Source organism: Lampetra planeri, chromosome 7 (assembly GCF_965212315.1).
Source record: "Lampetra planeri chromosome 7, kcLamPlan1.2.h2, whole genome shotgun sequence".
Classification (NCBI taxonomy): Eukaryota; Metazoa; Chordata; class Hyperoartia; order Petromyzontiformes; family Petromyzontidae; genus Lampetra; species Lampetra planeri.
In genome coordinates, this window is record NC_136113.1 from 13,066,594 (window position 1) to 13,086,126 (window position 19,533).

General features: G+C 43.5%; 2 protein-coding genes across 2 annotated transcripts in view; one reads left to right on the forward strand and one right to left on the reverse strand.

Annotated features, from left to right (window-relative positions):
* Positions 1–9,583, reverse strand: part of AVEN (apoptosis and caspase activation inhibitor) — a 47,463-nt gene extending 37,880 nt beyond the window's left edge. The window contains exons 1-3 of the mRNA XM_078596402.1: positions 9,461–9,583; positions 8,061–8,464; positions 7,009–7,219 (exon numbers count right to left, since the gene is read on the reverse strand). Of these exons, the coding sequence (XP_078452528.1) occupies positions 7,009–7,219; positions 8,061–8,408 (559 nt within the window). The 5' untranslated portion in view covers positions 8,409–8,464; positions 9,461–9,583. The remainder of the gene's footprint in view (positions 1–7,008; positions 7,220–8,060; positions 8,465–9,460) is intronic.
* Positions 9,584–11,664: 2,081 nt separating this feature from the next.
* On the forward strand, positions 11,665–15,115 carry LOC144720004 (muscarinic acetylcholine receptor M1-like). Its single transcript, XM_078596415.1, has 2 exons — positions 11,665–11,955; positions 13,565–15,115. The coding sequence occupies exons 1-2, from the start codon at positions 11,665–11,667 to the stop codon at positions 15,038–15,040; spliced, it is 1,767 nt and encodes a 588-aa protein (XP_078452541.1). The 3' UTR covers positions 15,041–15,115.
* Positions 15,116–19,533: the final 4,418 nt, after the last annotated feature.

Below are 19,533 nucleotides of genomic sequence, written 5' to 3' on the forward strand. Positions count from 1 at the left end.
TTCAAACTGGGGAAAATTCGAATATTTGAGAGTATGGTAATTCTAAGGGAAACTATTGACACTCTTTACCATTTATGTCGACATGCAAAACACAAAGCAGTACAAAACTGATATGTATGACATAATTCCTTCATCAGAGGACTGCCAAATGGACGATAAACACTGGCGCGTGCACACTGATGTCAATGAGAAACTACAGATGTCAAAGCGTAACGCAAGTACAACGTGCGATTGCTATGAGCAGCCGGAACAAACCGGAATAGACCACCCGCCGAGAAGCACACACAACCAATCATACCGCTCAATCTTTTTACCCCGATGTACGAAAGGAACACCTGGTGAGAAAATAACTGACACAAATAAAGAAATGTAGAATTATTTCAGAGAGGGGGGGGGGGAGTTTAATCTATTTAATGCCATCGCCAAGATAGTCACATGAAAAAAAAATAACTCCAATGCGGAGCATTTATATATAAAAACAATTGTAAGAACAATCACACATCTCGAAACAAAGCCAGGGCTAGAGTCAACGCCTGGGGCAGTGCAGACGCTAGCCCACCCGTGCGCTTCGTAAAGCGTAACCTTAAAAAAAGAAATCTCATTTCGTCCACGCTATCTCTAATTATTGACCTGTCAGGAGAAGATGATTAGAGGGCTGAGGACCTCACCATCATCCACGAAAATCCCACAACCTCATCTCTCTCCAATTAGTATCACAATGCCCTGTGCAGTGACTCGAGGTTGAGGCCGCGAGACGTCACACTCACGGGCGCAAGAGGGCCAAGATAGCTTGTTCTTTCCGCTTGAACACACAGCTTGGGATTAAATTAACAACAGGTGACAAGGGGACACGTTTGACTGTCAACGTCTTGACTCTGGTGCTCTTTTCGGGATAAACGCAAGTAACATTTTGTGCACTTGACAAATCACAATGATGAGCGAAACTGTTTTACAGGCATTTGTTTCTCTTGTAAGATATTTTTATGCATAAACCATCAGGGCCTGTACAATCCAGTCATATGGTATTGTGGCAGAGCAAATGGATGGTTGCAAGTTTAAATCCTAGTAGTAGGTTGACTCGCTCCATGTTTACTCTTGCATCAATCCATTTTGTGGGGAGCCGAAATCATTTACCCTATGCATAGAATGACCTCCACCATATGGGAATGTGGAATTTCCTCCACAGCTTCAAGCCTGCAAACATAAATGAGCACTGCCCTATTGCTTGTTTGGGTTAAGTAAATACTTTGACCGGCACGCTACCTGCAACAAACATGATTCCCGTTTTACAGATAATGGCTATGTCAGTTAAAAGTGATGTTTCCTTGAAAACAGTCTTCATGGTAAGTGTTTACTTTCCCCACTGCTTGTTAATGTGCATCTCCATTGTTTGTGTCGCAGCAGAGGGTTTGTGCTCTCTCCAGCGTCTCTTCAGAGTTGTGGCTCATTGGGCATGGCTGCCCAAAAGTGCCGTAAAAGCAAAATCCATTAGATCATTGAAAGAGCAGACCAGCACACCTCACTCTTGGTAAATAGAGCTTTTGGGGAATACACGTAGGACTTTCGGGGTGAAGCAGAGGTACACATATTTTGTGGAAATCCAAAAGTGAAAAACAGGGCAATTTATAAATGGACGAGCCATATGGCCTCAAGAGGCAAATGCACAATCTAAATGTTTTATGCTGGGTGCATACAGAATATGAGCAGGAACTTGTGTTTTGTCAGCTGAAAAACAAACTAATATACTCCAGCATATGGCATATGCTTTCTAAGAATGTTGTGCAAAATGCATAATTGTCAAAACAGCTTTTGTTGTCTAGGTGAACAAGAAATAATGAAAACAGGAGCTGCTTTGAGCTGGCTAAATGCCCGAAAAAAAACCTGGCAGAAGCAAGCAATGCTGAATTGTGTGCATTTACGTGAGTCTGCATTGCAGCCAATATTTAGTCGTATCCCAAAGACATGTAATTTAACACAACATGCAATTCCATCCCACGTTCCTTCATTGCAGCTCAAAATGGTAATTTGAGGATTGAAAATGAGTGAGTTGGCAGGACTACCTTTTCATTTGGGAAATGTGATAAGCTATGAACACTAGCATTTGCCATGAGTGAAAAAAAATCAACACACAGAGATAAGGGGGGGGGGGGGATAACTGCAGCTTTAAGTAGAAGAACTTAATAAAAAAGGCTCAAGTTGGGCTCAGGATAAATATGAGCAAAACAAAGGTCACGTACGCCAAGTTCAATAAACTATTGGAGATATCTGTCGGGGGGGAAACAACTGGAAAAGACGTCAGTGTGTGAACCTAGGGCAGCCATTGAAGGTGTATGAGAGGATATTGGAGTGCTTCTGGAAAGCTGAACTTGATCATGAAAAGTAACATGCCAAAGAAACATACCGAAGAACACCGCGTTTAATGCGTGTGCACTACCTGCGATGACACATGGGTTCAGAAGCATGGCTATGGATGAAAAAAATAACAAACAGATTAGAAGTACGCAATAAAGCACAGAAAAATGCAGGCATAGAGTTACCCTGAGATACAAAGAGAAACACATGGATGAGAGTATGTATGCCGGTTCACATTCATACTCTTATAAGAAGTGGGCTTGAGATACATCACCAGAAGGCCTTCGGTCAACAATAATGATGGAGTGGCACCAAGAAGTTGAAGGTGTCCGAGAGGACGTCCACTGGCTGAGTAGGTGGAGTCATGAGATCTGCTTGTATGCAGGTGCTTGGTAGATTACTACATCATAGGAGAGATGGCAATGGCTTGGGGAGGTTTTCATCGATCAGTGGACTAAGCATGGCTGATGATGATATTTACGTAATGATCCTTGCTCTTGGGCTTTAAAAGACTAACTTTAGTTTTATTGGCAAGCATGAAAGTCCATTAGGCTGTATGTAGCTTCATGAGAGGCTCCTCGAAGCTTTGATGCTGATGTGATTTGTGGCATGAGAATCGATAATGTCTTGATCTATGATTCTGCGAGACTCTATTATGCTGTGCTAGTCAATGAAGCATTGTAGGCTATACTCTTTGGTTCTTTCGGTAAAGTCAAGTAGGTATAAAATAAAATAAATCACTACGTTTCGGGCGCAACACAAGCGTCCGTGACTTTACCGAAAGAACCAAAGAGTATGGATTCCTGCAGTCACAAAAGCTTCAAATCAACATTGTAGGCTATGTGATGCATAATGTTTACTGTGTGTGAAAGTTTGCAGTAAGAAGCATGTTTTATCCTATAATTACATGTATAGGCACACTTCCTCTGTTACTAACCCAGTGTTCTAGGGTTGCCTGCTTGCTGTGCGAACTAGTTCAGAATCAGAATCTTTGTCCTGGAGAAATGAGACGAACTATGAAGCTATTTTTGATAGGTGTCCGGTTGTAAGGGCTTATCTGTACCTGGAATTAAACTCATTCTAAAGTTGCCGAAAAAAAGAAATGTGCATGTTGCATCAACATCAGCAACAGACAGAAAAGGACAAAAACAACAGTATTCTTGGTTCTTTCGGTAAAGTCACGTAGAAGGGAAATAATAAAAATAAAACTCGACTTTATTATTTCCCTTCTACGTGACCGAAAGAACCAAGAATATGAATCCCTGCAGTCACGAAAGCTTTAAATCGAAACAAAAACAACTGTTAGACTTGCACCCACCATCGATTGTGTGCAATGTAAGCTCTGATAATTTAAAACACCGATTATAATAGGTGTTTGAAAATAATAACCTCCTCACCAGTGTGACTTCGTTAAAATGCAGAAATGTATCTTTGCATGTTGAAATATTTTTCATATTCTTTAGGTGTGTGTTGAAAAGGTCATGTTTTTGTGCAAAAGATTGTGTGAACACATTATGCAACTACTTTAAAAATGCACGAGTAACGTTTCAAACTGCAACAGTGTACACAGGGAGATACCTAAGAGCTGTATATATCAGTTATTTTATTAATCATATTGTCCACAATTCCGCTAATTATTACTTCGAGTTATATGTTATATAATTTTGCGTCAAACTAAGACCCCATAGCGTGAAGACAGGATACTTCCCTGCAAGATTGGCAGTACACCAGCATTGATTCTAGAAAGTCCATTGTGTCAAAACCAGTCCAGTTTTCTCGTCTTGAAACAATGCTGCCGAAATTGTGTATTCCCAGAAGGCTGTGCGGCTAATGGACTGTCTAAGAAAACATTTACATTTTTTATGTGGAGATGGATATGTGGACACATTGTCTGCTTATATATTTTGTAATGTTAGTGATACCTTAGGTTTTTTGGTAAAGTCACGTAGGAGAAAATAAATAATAAAAGTAAAAATTATAGAAATACAATTATAAATCACAACATTTCGGAGGCAACACATAGTCTCCGTCATCAGGTGGAACTGTCACAGCTAGATTTACCTTATCAAGTGATACGGTAAATGATACGGTAAATCTAGCTGTGACGGTCCCACCTGATGACGGAGACTTGTGTTGCCTCCGAAACGTCGTGATTTATTATTTTATTTCTATTATTTCAACTTTTATTATTTACTTTAACCTACGTGACTTTACCGAAAAAAAACTAAGAGTATAAATCCTTGCAGTCACGAAAGCTTCAAATCTAGAATGTTAGTGATACCACCTTATATATTATAAGTTGCTTCCTACATCATTAGCCAAATAGTGGGTCCAAATTTTGAGACTATATTGGCAGGACAATTGGAGCTTGACGAGCCAATCACAGATATATGCTCACCTTTCAATCAGAAAGCAGTGCAACCTTCACGCGGTTCCACTTTTATCACAATCGGAAGTTTGACCATTTTAAATCCCAATCAGCATGAACTCAGTCCGTCATCTCTCTGAATTGTTAATTAGTACCACTATGTGAGAAGTAAAAAGTAGTCACCCTGTGGATTAGACTGACCTCTTATATGGAAATATGAAGCCTCCACTACTGGCCTAAGGCCATCGATACAGATTAACACTGATCCGATGTTTATTTGAGCAGAGTCAAAATTTTGACTCTACTTTTTGTGTATATATATACTTGGCATAATTTGATAGTGGAAAAAAGTGCATCATTGCAAATCCTTCCAATGTCAACATTCTAAAAGCCAAACAGCTTGCCAAATTAACCACCGGTTTCTATTTTACAGACAAACATTTTGATTTGAAAAATCCGTACACATATAAATAGAATATTAATCACAGACGCTACGTAGGATGGCAAGAATGAGGTAACAAAAGAAAAAATACCCTTGATAATTTTCCCACACAACAATGAATAGTGCCGTTTAATAATTACTTTTAAAACATTTGTTTTGCATTGTACGTCTTACGAAGACTTTACATATTCTTGCAAAGGGCATCATGACATAGGATTGGACAACCATCGTAACAGTTTTCCAACTGGCCTGCATACTTTATGGTACTGTACTATTGAGAATGCACACAAATGCATATACTTTACAGAAGTGGTACAATTTATGAGAAGGTAAGGACAATCATTGGTCGACTGGGGTCAAATTTGCAATGGTTACAGGATCTCGCAGGTGGAAGTGATGGAGACGTGTCATGTCATCAAAGGTAATGGGCATGATGACCTCTTGGTCTTCATCTCGAGTTGTACAATTGCATGAAATTGGGCAACATGTTGTGTGCAAATGGGAATCCAATAGCGGTTAACTGTATGGCTGTTATTTATAAACATGTTACTTAAATAATAACATCGTCCAGTTGAATTGGCAAATGGTTATCATGGTTGTCAAATTAAGGGACGGTTTGCAGATGTTGTATAGTTCAAATGTTGACGCTGCCCAGTACTGCCGCAGGAAGCCACTGCAATGCGCCACACACGCTTGCGAGCAGACGATAAAATGTAAGTTTTCACTAATATCAGTAACGTTCCCCAGTTGCAGGTGCAATTTTTCCTTAATCTCAATTCATAACGAAAACTATTTTTTTTAAAGAACAATTGCCGCTGTGCAGGAGCTGGTAATTGAATGTCATTCTTTGTGAAACTGGTCAGCAGAGAATAGTTAAAACCAGAAGAGCAGTTCCACAGTTTCAAAATGTGGGCGATCAAAGTTCAAGTTTATTTGCTTAACCAAGTGAAATCTGAAAAGACCATGATTGTCTCATTTACAAGTGACCTAGATTACAATCATTGTGGCTTTTGACTTTTTGAGAAGAGAGAAATGCCCATAAAACACAATGGTCTCAGATTTAGTCAGACAGACTAACTTTTTCATCCACGCTGGGATGGTGCAATCAGTTCAGGAATGTATCAAACAACTGACTTATTCAATGAATAAACATAGGTACTAAAGCTATACGCAATTAACTTCAAAATGATACCACATTTTATTGGAATATATTTAGAATTCTAAGTCTCAGGGTGACTAATGTGTGGCACTGCCCAGAAACTAAAACAGGACCTTGTTATCAAAGGATGTATTTGAAATGTGGTACAACGCAACGCCAGGGATGTATAGCGTGTTCAATGCACACATTCTAAACATCTTAGCATCGCAAAGGGAAATTTTAAAACCGGTGTTCTGGTTCAGCCTTAGTTATCATACACTCAGAATAGAATGTAAAGCTTCCCAATACTGCCTCCTGTTGGCAAATTGTCTGACTTGCGATTTTCCCCAGTTGAGAAGCATACAGTACAAACAGCTGTCATTGTAAATGTAAACTGATAAATTCAATACAAATACTTTCAGAGTTATTTACATATAAATACAACGGATGCAAATGATATTGGAAATTGAAATGTTATTATACGAGCAGACAATGACCTATTCTGTTAGATGCTAAAGGGTATTTAAAATCTGCCTTATAACATTGGCTAAGATAATGATGTGCAGGATTACCGGAGCGACTGCAGTAATCCTTAAGCCGTGAAAACTGGCTCGATGGAAAGCTTTGCATTAATCGCAAAGCCACGCAACCGAGCGTAACAAACACTGAAGCACGGCAGCATTTGCAATCTAGGCACTGGACACCCACCAGCTGAGCTGAGGAGCTCAGAGAAGTCGGAGCCACGTGGGGCCTGAGACTCCTCTTCCAGCACGGGACCCTCCTTCCCCCCTCCAGCGGCTGGCTCCTGGCCGCCCCCATAGCGATCCCAATTACTGACAATCTTCCGTCGGGAGAAGCGCCGCTCCTCTTCCTCCTCATACCTCGTGCACACATCTTCATCCGCTCCCTCCTCATTAGCCTACACACCGCAGATCACACATAACAGCGTCACCTTCCTAGAATGAGCAAAAAAAAAAAAAGCGCGACTGATACTCAAACGTCAAAATAACCTGGTCACACCTTTTCCTTCTGCCATTAAAAGCGTGGTGGCTAAGTGGTCTGGCATAAGTGTGACATTACAACCTCATAAGTAATTCAGCTACTTTCAGAACTCACTTTTTGCAAGTTTCACCACCCTTTTGCCATTCCATTGTAGAAAATGATGAGGATGGGGTTCTGATGTACGCAAGTCAGGTGCAGTTGCACATGCATCTAAGCAAGTAACTTGATAGCAGTGTTTCTAGATTAAGCACAACTGGAGACATAGTGTGCATGTAATACAACCAACCTGAGGAAAGAGAAGCCTGTTAAAAGTTAAAGTAGGCAGGCTTCTGAAGGACATTTAAAAACATAATTTTAGTGTTCTACCCTCTAATGGCTGGGCTTTCTCTTGGCATACCACTTGCTTGCTCTTGACATGCCACTTGCTTCAAAGCAGCAAAACACTCAAAAATAAATTGGCCAAATTTCAAATAAAGCCAAACATGATGTGACACCCCTCCAATGCAGATAATGGGAGGCGGAGGTTGATGAATCACATGGATTTCATCTAGTGATCTGCTGGGCTATGCAGCAAGTAGACGACTGACATAGCTGGACACATTGTTCAGCTCTTATCATTCAACATTGATGGGTTTCCTCCGGGAGCACCCCTCTCCTCCACATCGCCATACACTGTGGATGGCGAGGGCCTCCCACCAACTGCGTGGACCATTGCGTTATTTGACCACGGGAACCCCAACCCCATGAGGGAAACTTACCCCAAATCCAGCCGACTCGTCCCTGCCATACTGCTGCGAGTGGCCTCCCCTCCACCCACGCGCTCTCCCCGCCCCAGCTCTCGTCCTCCCTCGCTGCCCTGGGCCCCATGGCCTCCCTGGCCGCTGGGGTCCCGCACCTCGACCCTGGGGGTCCCAGGGCCTCCCTTGGTGATGGGCTCCGGGTCCCTGGTCCTGGGGGTCCCATGGCCTCCCTGGGTGATGGGGGCCGCCCCCCCCCCTTCGCTGTCCCCTGACGGCCGCAGGTGGCGCCCCGTCCCCCGGTGGTCGGCCTCCCTGGCGCCGCCTGTACTCAACGCTGCGCCGCTGCTTGTACTCGTCCGGCCTCATGATGTTGTTACACCGCCGGATGGATGACGCGTGCACAGATACCCAAGCTAGAATGACTGGGAGACAGCACGCAGGGAGACATTTTAATTCAAAGCATCTGCACACTATGTTGGCACGTCTCCCGCAAATGTCACTGCAGTGCAGGGTGGTCCAGATGTCGTGACCCCCCCCCCCTCCATTTAATTCTCCAAAACTTTATAATTGTTTTGAAAGTAATGTTTATTTGAAACAGAAATAAACATGCAAAGGGAGTAAACAAAAAAATGTTCGGGCTCAAATTAATTGGGGCGGTCACAAGACATCCGGACCATCCTGTACTGTACATAACATAGATCACCATGTATACAATACCGTAGTTAAAATAGTTACATCGCTAAGCTTAGTGTTTAATTACAACCACTGTGTTGTTATCATACGCACAAAGAAGATGAGTTAAAGGGGAGAAGAGTATTGACAGTGGAGAGGCTTGGCCGCTGCAGTTTGCGGCACAAAAGTCCGCACGGCTTTTCGTCGTGTCGCTGCCAAATCCACCTTTTGACACGCGTGGGTATAAAAAAGCGGCTTCTTGTGGTCCGCCCTCACTGCAAGGGCAACGAACGAGGCGCAGTGGTCTCGGAAGAGGTGTTTTAAGTTGTTAAACATCTCAAACATCGCGTAAAAGTTACACGAAGCGGCGCGGGCCAGAAGCCTCGGTCTCGCCTGGGCTCCCGTGCCCGGGTGAGGCGCCTTTGCCCCCGCGGGACCCGCGTCTCCGCCGCGTCCTGCTTACTTACCTCACAACATCGTTAAAACAAAATGTACATATTTGTATTCCACGACGGAGATGACAGCTGGCGCAGCGTTTTCAAATATTATACAAGAACAATTGTAATTGTAAATAAGAGGGCAGAAACGTAATCGTGTGCCGCACTGCAGCAGCGTGTAAGGCTTTAAAGGCTCAGCCCGATCGCTGTGTGGCGTTCTGAAGTAAATTCAGCGTCGGCAACTTCCACGTGGAAAGTCGCTAGGTGTCGCGAGAGAGAGACCTTCCAAAAGTAATAAAAAAAAGTCACCGATCGACAAACTAACACATTCCTGCTGCGGAGGGAGCTGGTAGGAACGTTGGGTTGCCCGGTCAATGGCCAGGGTCAACGGCGGCGTGGTGTATTCCGCAAATATGCCCGACTGTGAGGGCGGGCACAAGCCGGCGTGAGTAGGTTAAACGTTGAGTTATTATTTGTTTCTTTCGGTTAAGTCACGTCTAAAGATAAAATAATAAATTAAATTAAATAATAGAATACGACGTTTCGATTGCAACACAAGCAATCATCATCAGGTATAATGAAATAGCGACATAAAATCTAACCAGAAAAGTTCTAAAATTAAGATTAAACGTTGAGTTTTATAAGGGCACCACGGGGTGACCAGCCCCTCCCCACCCAGCCCCACCCCTCCCACCCCCCACCCAGCCCCTCCCCACCCACCCCTCCCACCCCCCACCCAGCCCCTCCCCACCAGCCCCACCCCACCCAGCCCCTCCCCACCCTACCCAGCCCCACCCTCCCCTCCCCACCCAGCCCCTCCCTCCCCACCCAGCCCCACCCTCCCCACCCAGCCCCTCCCCACCCAGCCCCACCCTCCCCACCCAGCCCCTCCATTCACGACGGACGGACACAATAATCCCCTGTGGGCTGGTGTAACCAGGAGGTTCCTACCAGAAAAACATTATCTGATCGTTGGTACATAACTGGAGTCGTGTAACGAGACAATTCACCCAGTATTACACGGGGTGAACTGATGCAGGATCCTTAATGCAGACCTGCAATCTTGTCTCGATTCGACAATTCACGGAATTGATGTGAACACGTCAGCTGTTCGCGACCAATATCTATAATAGTGTTTTTTTGCGGTTAGATCGCGTAAATATAAATGCGTCGTTGAACCCGCCACCACCAACCATTTAGTAAAGGTTTGTCACGTAAACAAAACATGGATGTATCGGGTGGTTGTGGGTTTAACACACTTTTTTTAAAAAAGTGTCGATTTGCCTAGTCTTGCTCCTTAAATGGGCAAGCACAAGCCCAGGATATCCTAGTTTGGCCATTGCACGCTTTATCATTACCATCACGCATTCCTCGATATATCATGAATTAATTGATTGGATTTACAGTGTCAATGTCCAGGTGGTGGTGCCGAATCCCACCTCGTAAACATGGAACGTTGAGCCAACGTTGGTCGAACGTCGCATGTTTACTGAGCCACAGGCGTGCGACACTTTGCATTTGGGGCCGTCCATAAATGACGTCAGGCACCTGGTGGGGTGGTCAGACATTTGTGACGATGTGTGACGAGGGGGGGGGGGTGAGAAATGTGACGTCACGTCAAAATGCGCAACTTTAAATAAATATAGACAACACGTTCTACTTCATTAAATATACTTTTTAATAAATGTTTTCTCCTACAACATCAGAATGCAGCACCACATTAAATACGCACTACAATGACAATAGTTTAAAGCGATTTGAAGCATGTCTTATTTTGGGAGGGAGGGGGCAGAGCTTTACTTTTTGTGACGCCGTGACGAGGGGGGGGGTCAAAAATCGCGTGACGTCATTTATGGACGGCCCCATTGTAAAGTTTAAATATTTGACAGAATGGAATGAAGGACTTGCTCTAATCGGGTTAGAGACTCCACTAAGCTCAGAGGACAATTCGTCACTTGGCATTGACCGACGACCGTTAAGGATAACGGGCTAATTACAACATGTAATGCACTCGGGATAACCTGAGTTATAAGATTTGCGCGTTTATAAATGTACTTACTCAAATGGGCACTAGGTGGCGCTCATATCAATTCACTCAACATTTATTTATTTAAAAACATAATTCACTTTAAAAAGTCCTTGACGGATCATCTCGTTTTCAAGGGTGTCCGGGATATCAAATGACACATAACAAACACACAATGCCACGTTTACAAACATTTTAAATCTACACTATCTCGAGGATACGTTTTTGCAATGTCAAATGTTTTGGTGTGTCAAGAACACAGCCAAGGCAGTGCGCATGAACATCAAATGGCAACCGTAGTTGCCTTCACATTACTCATTTTATGAACCCTGGGCAGGCAAATGGTCTGAGCTGAAGCTGTGTGAGATTTGAGTACCCAGCAACACACATTCCAACAATACATTTACTTCATGAATACTAACAAAACAAACATCAACTCACCCTGTGTTTCAGAGAGACCTGAACAAGTCCATCCAGCTGAGGCACCATGCATTTTCCAAACTCCACCACCACGTGGACGGTCCATCAGCTAAATTCCACTCACGCGGCGGCGTTCCTCTACCCTCGACGTGACCTCACCAACGCCACCTCCTCAGTCTCGTCAAACTCCTCTCCCTGGGATAACAGCACACGTGGAGGAGAGGCGGTGCCAGACCCACACCTCCTGGACCCGCTGGGCGGACACTCTGTCCTGGAGGTGGTGGGCATCGGTCTCTTCACCGGCGTTATGAGCCTCGCGACCATAGTGGGGAACGTGCTGGTGCTGGTCAGCTTCAAGGTATGGAGGGCAAACTCGGTTCACCGATAGAGTTGTCACCTGTCCCGGATTTCACAAGACGTTCGTATTTTTGAGGAAGCTGTCCTGGGAATGTTAGAATATTACAAGTGATGGGTTTTTTTCTTCTCTCAATTGCATGTAAATGTTGTGAGATATTGTTCTTCCCACGATATGTCCCGGTTTTTTGGACCTTCGAGGTGACAGCCCTAGTCAACAATCCTAAATTAATTTCCGTGCCCGGCACACTACATCAAGTATACCTCTTGTCATATATTAGTCCCATGCCTAATCCAGTCTACCAGCGAACTGGGAAATGTTCAGTGTGAAATGAAGCCCTCAGTCACAAAGCACAATCCGGCCACCGGGCTCATAAATCGTACTCACAAAAAGCGACCACATTCACCACATCACCCCAACAAGCCCTCCACTGGCTTCCCATTCACTTGTGCATCAATACATAATTTACTATTCATTAAAAAAAAACTAAAATTTACATCCTTCAGGGAATAGTATGTATTAACATTTCTTATTTTAATGAGCCATAAGCCAAATAGAATCACACAAAAAAATTACCATAAACGAACCAGTGATTTTTCGATTTAAAGCTTTCGTGACTGCAGGGATTCATCTTCTTGGTTCTTTCGGTAAAGTCACGTAGAAGGGAAATAATAAAATAATAAAAATAAAACATAATAAAATACAATTCTCAAGACGTTTCGGCCACAACGCAAGCAGCCGACGCTGTCTTTCCGACAGATCTGTTCTTCACCTGAGGACGGCTGCTTGCGTTGTGGCCGAAACGTCGTGAGAATTGTATTTTATTGTTTTATTTGTATTATTTTATTATTTCTCTTCTACGTGACTTTACCGAAAGAACCAAGAAGATGAACCAGTGATTATTTTTCTATAGTGATGCACAATGTTCATGTCAAGTACAAAGTATGAAACTGCAACCAAATACATTTCTTTAGAGGCTGGTTGAAGGTAAGTCTTGACAATGGGTAGGTAATGGTTGACTGCTATAGTTCAACAAAACGTTGCAGACTTTTGTTTGCTCTATCTTCCTAATATTTTCCGCTTCACCAATCATCTTACAAATGTAACTCCCGATGACTGGGTTAAACGCTCCATTTAAATTTGTAAATCTTCCATTCCCAACGTGGTGATATTTGTACAGTTGTGTATAGATTTCTTCTAAGAAAAAGCCCTCTCCTTACGTCATATTCATCTCGATTCAACGGATTGCTTCTCTGCGGCTGCCACATTCCTTAGCAATCTGTTTCTATCTCAGTGCAAATGCGTACTGGAAGAACACTATTTGACTTTCACAACCGTTTCTCTTCATGAAATCTGTTAAACCTTTATGAGCAATGGCATAGCACACATGCATCGTTTTTGTATATTTCCATGCTCTTGCAGCAACCGTTTGATCTTGATTTCACAATTATTTAAGATTTCCAACTCAGGATAAAAGTATACATTTATTCCGAAGACAAACGCATGTTGGAAAAGCGGTACATAATCGATGGGTATGCTTGATTTTTGCTAACCGGTCTGATGTTACGTCAAATAAAGGCATTGTTGTGCTGTATTCTTGTTACATAATTAGGTGAACAAGCAGCTGCACACAGTCAACAACTACTACCTGCTCAGCCTGGCGGTAGCCGACCTCATCATCGGCATCTTCTCCATGAACCTCTTCACGTGCTACATGATCATGGGCCACTGGGCGCTTGGCAGCCTTGCCTGCGACCTGTGGCTGGCCCTCGACTACGTGGCAAGCAACGCGTCCGTGATGAATCTCCTGGTCATCAGCTTCGACCGCTTCTTCTCCATCACTCGGCCACTCACGTACCGTGCCAAGAGGACTCCCCACCGCGCGGCCCTGCTCATCGGTCTGGCGTGGGTGGTGTCCTTCGTGCTCTGGGCGCCCGCAATCCTCTTCTGGCAGTACATCGTGGGCGAGCGGACCGTGCCACCGGACGAGTGCCGCATTCAGTTCCTGTCGGAGCCCATCATCACGTTCTGCACAGCCATCGCAGCGTTCTACCTGCCCGTCACCATCATGGCCACGATTTACTGGCGCATTTTCAAGGAGATCCAAAACCGCGCGCGAGACCTGGCCATGCTGCAGGGCTCCATCTCGGAGGGCCGCGAGGAGTTGGAGCAGGAAGAAGACATGGTGGAGGTGGAGGATGAAAAGGAGGAAGAGGAGGAGGAATCAACGCAGGCCGTTGACACCCCGCAGGTGAGCGGCGAGCGCAGACGCGTGGGCAACAACAGCAGCAGCAAGGATAACGGCGCTACTTCTGCAAGCAGCCACTATTCCGAGAAAGACGACGCGCCCAAGAAGCACAGGGCAATATACTCGATGGTGATGGTGCTCCCAAGCGGCAGGTGCAGCACCATGCAAGCGTCCAAGGTGACGGGACGGCTCACCGCACAGAACGCAGACATGCGGGATCCCATGCGGGATTCCATGCCGAGCCACGAGGTCAGGATACGGTCAGTGCGGAGCCACAACTTTTCAGACCGAAGCGGTCAGACGGACGGCGCTTCGCCGAGTCTGCGGCAGACGGCCTCGGAGAGGTCTCCCGTGGAGTCGGACACGTCGGAGCATTCGTCCACAAGCGGCACGCGAGAGGTCTGCGCGGCGTCGTCGTCCTCGACGCGGATCTCAATGCGCGATCTCTCGACGGCGAAACGATTTACGTCAGCGGCACTCAAGGTGAACGTGACGGCACGCAAGCGCATGTCGCTCATCAAGGAGAAGAAGGCGGCCAGGACGCTAAGCGCCATCCTCCTGGCGTTCATCATCACGTGGACGCCTTATAACATCATGGTGCTCATGTCAACTTTCTGTCCAGATTGCGTGCCGCCCGTGCTCTGGAACATCGGGTACTGGCTTTGCTACGTCAACAGCACTGTCAATCCGGTGTGCTACGCGCTCTGCAACAGGATTTTCCGCAAGACCTTCAGACAGCTTCTGCTCTGTCAACTCAGAAACAGTGGGACCCAATGGTTGTCCAGAGGTCTGAAATGCTCGACCACAGAGATCAGGAGATCACAGATAAACCCAACTTGAGCCTTCCAAACCACTCCACGTGTATGTGTCATGCACACTCACACAAGCAGCTACGAAAACAGTTTTTAATTAAAGCATGACAATATGCCCACATGCAACCGATTTGTATACGTTAGTTCTGTATACATTTTCGTTTGGATGAAAACGTTGCTGCGAATAAGGATTTGCCAAAAATAACAAAAAAAACCTGTGTATTTATACAATGCACACACCGTGTGGTTTGTACGCATTCTATACAGAACGCCAATACATAAAGGTCCATTTGCAACCAATGTGTTTGTAAATGATAGAGAAATTGTTTGTAAAGTGGGAATGACTGTTACTTGGAGTACCTCCTCACACTGCTGAACACTATTGTATGTGCAAATGCTGTCAGTTTTTTAAACGTTTGCTAAAACATAAAGTGTTATTAAAAAGTATTATATGGACATTCTTGATGCGGTGAAAGGGTGTCTCTTAATAGTGATTTGTAAACAGCTACATGTAGCCAATATGAAAATGGTTTGTGTATAATGTATACAAGCATTTAAAATAAACCTTCCCAGGATGTAATCTTGGATGTCCCCACCTGTATGTGTATTACGTAAATGCTGAAATTCCAGTGGAGAACGTAAACAGTGCCAGATGCCAGTCAGTAAACCCATACCACCTGAGCCATTTTCACGATCTCCTGCCAGCAAGCCTTCAACACTTCACAAGGCTTCCAAGTGCACCTAGCCTGGCGCAAGCGGCATGGTGATTGTCACCTTGACTTAGTGGAAAATGGTTGTTATTTTGGAAATAATGTTGGTTGTTGTGCAATGCACTGCGCTACAATTGAATCGCCCTGGGAATAATTACTGAACAACCACATCATTGCTAATTTGCACTGAAATCTGACTGTAGCCTAAAATAAGTACGTGGTGTGGTGTGTCAATATCAATGCTGGTGGGAATATTAAAAAAGAGGGCAATCCTGGCACGGTGCTGGTCACGACACCCTTTCGGTGTGCAGTTCCATCATAAACACGAGAACTCGCAGCACTTTCCCAACAGCTTGTGCAGACTTAAGAGGGTGGGGGTGGGGGGATATGCGTGTCTGGTTGGAAATAATAGCATGATGAGTTATAGCAAAAAGCACTACAGCCCAAGCCGGAGGTTTTTATTTATCCTGGCCAGGAACCCGAGTATTGATATTGATACCGGATGCGACATTTTTAAAGGGTGGCGGCTTGGCCTAACGCGAGTGCGCATCAACACCAGCGCGAAGGGCATGGTGCTCGCCGAACCTCTCTCGTGCGTACGATGCTGGCCTCTTTTGAAAAGTGATTGCTAATAGCACTTGCCCGAACGGACCAATTGGGCAAACGAGCAACTGTGTGTAAGACGTTTTAAATTTACTGTAGGTTTTTTTCATGATTGTTACACGCAGTGCTATCGTGCTTCCTTCAAAGGTGACGCCGTAATTTTTACCAGTGCAGTATTTTTGAAATGTTCTTTTAAGTGTAAAACGATCAACAAACACAATACACCGTAAAAGGTTGTGACTATTAATGATATCCAGGTTCTGTTATTCTGAACGTCCCAACCTCCATCCTTGAAGGACTTTTATGGTCCAAATTTTTACTTTATCCGTTTTTATTAATAGTTCATACACATTACGATATTCCAATTGCGTTTTTCTATCAGTTACATCCCACTTGTTATTGACAGAGCACAAAATGAACGAGCTTATAAATGCTGAGTATGTGCTCCTTCAAACCAGCACACAAAATAGGCCTCGTCTCAAATAATTTCACGGGCTGGAGGAAGGCATTCTCAAGCCATCGCCATGTGTCGGCTTTGCTATTCAACAATCCATACAGTTCATATTCTTAGGTTTTTTTCGGTAAAGTCACGTAGGTAAAACATTAAAATTAATAAAAGTAAAATAAAATAAAAATCACGACGTTTCGGAGGCAACACAAGCTTCCGTCTTCAGGTGGAACCGTCACAGCCACGACCGCCTCCGAAACGTCGTGATTTTTATTTTACTTTTATTAATTGTAATGTTTTACCTACGTGACTTTACCGAAAAAACCTAAGAATATGAATCCTTGCAGTCACGAAAGCTTCAAATCTAGAATCCATACAGTTCCTGCACATGCGCGGAAATAATTACTCCTTCTCCATGGTAGATGTCATCTCGGGTTTGTTCTCACCTCTGGATACCACTCCGTCATAAATCTTAAACAATAGTTCATCATCCCTTCCAGCGATGTGTTCTGCCCGAGTCCACATACAATAAATGTCATGATGATATTGGAAGATGCTTTCAGAAAATTGGATTGGAGAAATAAAGTTATAAAAATAAACTAAGAATACTATCAATCATTCAGATGTTAAGATGACGGTCATTATAAGCAATGGAAATTAAACACAAGGTATGGTTGATGAATGTAATAAAGCTGCATTTGAATATATTCCGTTTGGAAGGACACAACTGGAAACACATCAGAGAGTACGAATACCTCGAGCAGTTATTTAAGGATGACGAGGAGGAAAAGGATTAGAGGCGGATGACAGCAGATTGGAGTGCTTTCGAAAACCTGAACATAATGAAAAGCAATATACAGAGTGTTTAATCAACGCATATTACCTGCTTTGACAAATGGATCAGAAACGTTGACCCTGCCAAAGAAAACGGATCAATGGCACAAAGACGCACACAGCAAAGTGTATTTCTTGGAATTACTCTTAAGAAAAAATATGAAAGTTATAAAAGCGATGATGACCGGTGGACGACACTAACAATGGAGTGAACACGCCCAAAAAAATCAATCACCGTGGAGATGGAGCAATAAAATCAAGGTATGCGTAGGTACTAGATGGACAACTGCATCACAAGTTGTTGATAAATGGGGAATGCCTTAGGCAGGAGGCCTTCATCAAGCAGTAGATAAATCATGGCTGATGATAACTATCCAATTTATAGAAAATGCTGCACTAGGGTAGCACGTAGTTGCTTACACATTAGTGTAAAATGGCTCCTTAATAAACGTAGTGGCCACTAAATCACCCACTTAATTGGCTGAGTACTCGTTTAAAAAAAAAAGTGTGATACAACAAAAATTATGCACTCAAGAGCTGGCTCTTCATAAGGGACAGCTTATTATAAATGACATTCCGAAAAGTCAACACAAAATTATTAAGGTGGCATGAATTGCCACAATCTACATTTCAATGATGGATATATTTTTTAAAGACTTTAATTTGTGTAAGGAACTTGGCATAACATAGGCAACCTTGAATGTCATTGCTCAAGGTGCTAAATTAGCCTTCTAGATTGCAATACACCATCAAAACCTTTCGTTATTTTAGGAGGCAGCTTGAAATAATCCTCTGCTGGTAAATCAACTCCAAGGTTTCAGCAAGAGTCACATTATCCAATCCTAATGCCAACCTCAATTGAATTTAATTGGTCTTAATGTGGCATGTATTGCCGCTTCTACTGAACCACTGTACATCCACAATAAATGTATATGTACCTTCCTTCATACCATACGTTACCAACTGTCCGAATATAATTCGTCACTGACTCCACATCGGTAAAATGTATATATTTTTTTCAAACAATATATAAACGTCTTTTTAACTGGCCTCCAACAGCTACACCCCATTTCCCAAGTGCAAGATGACCCGGCTACAATATAATTACAGTACAAGGGAGGAGACAGCTGTAATTGAAATATGGCAGAACTTTTTGGAAAATTTACATTATAAGCCCTATTTAAATCTTGGCAAAGTAGACTTTTACACACATACACACACGTTTGTTTGGCATAAAAGGTAAATGTTGAGTTGGGACGTTTTAAAAATATACATCTAAAATGCATGGCAAACGCAATAACAGCAATTGCACCCTGTAGCCGTCGATGCAGTCACATATAAGCATGTCTTTTTAAACAAACTGTCACTTGAGATTACACTTCCCCCCTTTCAAAAAAACCACACGTAAAAACTGGCTCTGCAAGTACAAGCTACAGGCAATACACACTGCTATGTTATTTAACACAGCAGCAGCACAATAAGCGTCCACAAATAATCAACTCATAAATGCAACACTCATAACCACCAATGTTATTGAAAGTCATGCACATGGCCAATTCTTCGCTAAAAACGCAACTTTGAAAATATATCACGGCCAATATTGAGGTGATGTTTTGTTCGTTAAAGATTCAAACGTGTGTGTGTGTGTGTGTCCTCGACGCATTTCCAGTCACCTGGGAGGATACATTTCCTTACATGTCTTTATGCCAGAGCTGGAACAAAATTAAACGTCCTGTTATATTCCATTTTTGGTTTTTAACTTTTATTTTAGTAAAAACATTATGCAAAACCACATTCCTTAACACAGATACATGGATACAGAAGTTAGTCAGATGGTGTGCCGCCCCCAATGAAGCACTGCGAGCCATGCAAGTAACCGCTGCTGCTGCACGATTCAAATTCAAAAAGAGTTAAACATACTACCCC

Excerpts from the sequence above, each read along its gene's own strand:
- LOC144720004 (XM_078596415.1), top strand. The coding sequence starts at position 11,665 with ATGCATTTTCCAAACTCCACCACCACGTGGACGGTCCATCAGCTAAAT. Across the intron at positions 11,956-13,564 it reads TGGTGCTGGTCAGCTTCAAG|GTGAACAAGCAGCTGCACAC; the intron begins GTATGGAGGGCA and ends TTACATAATTAG.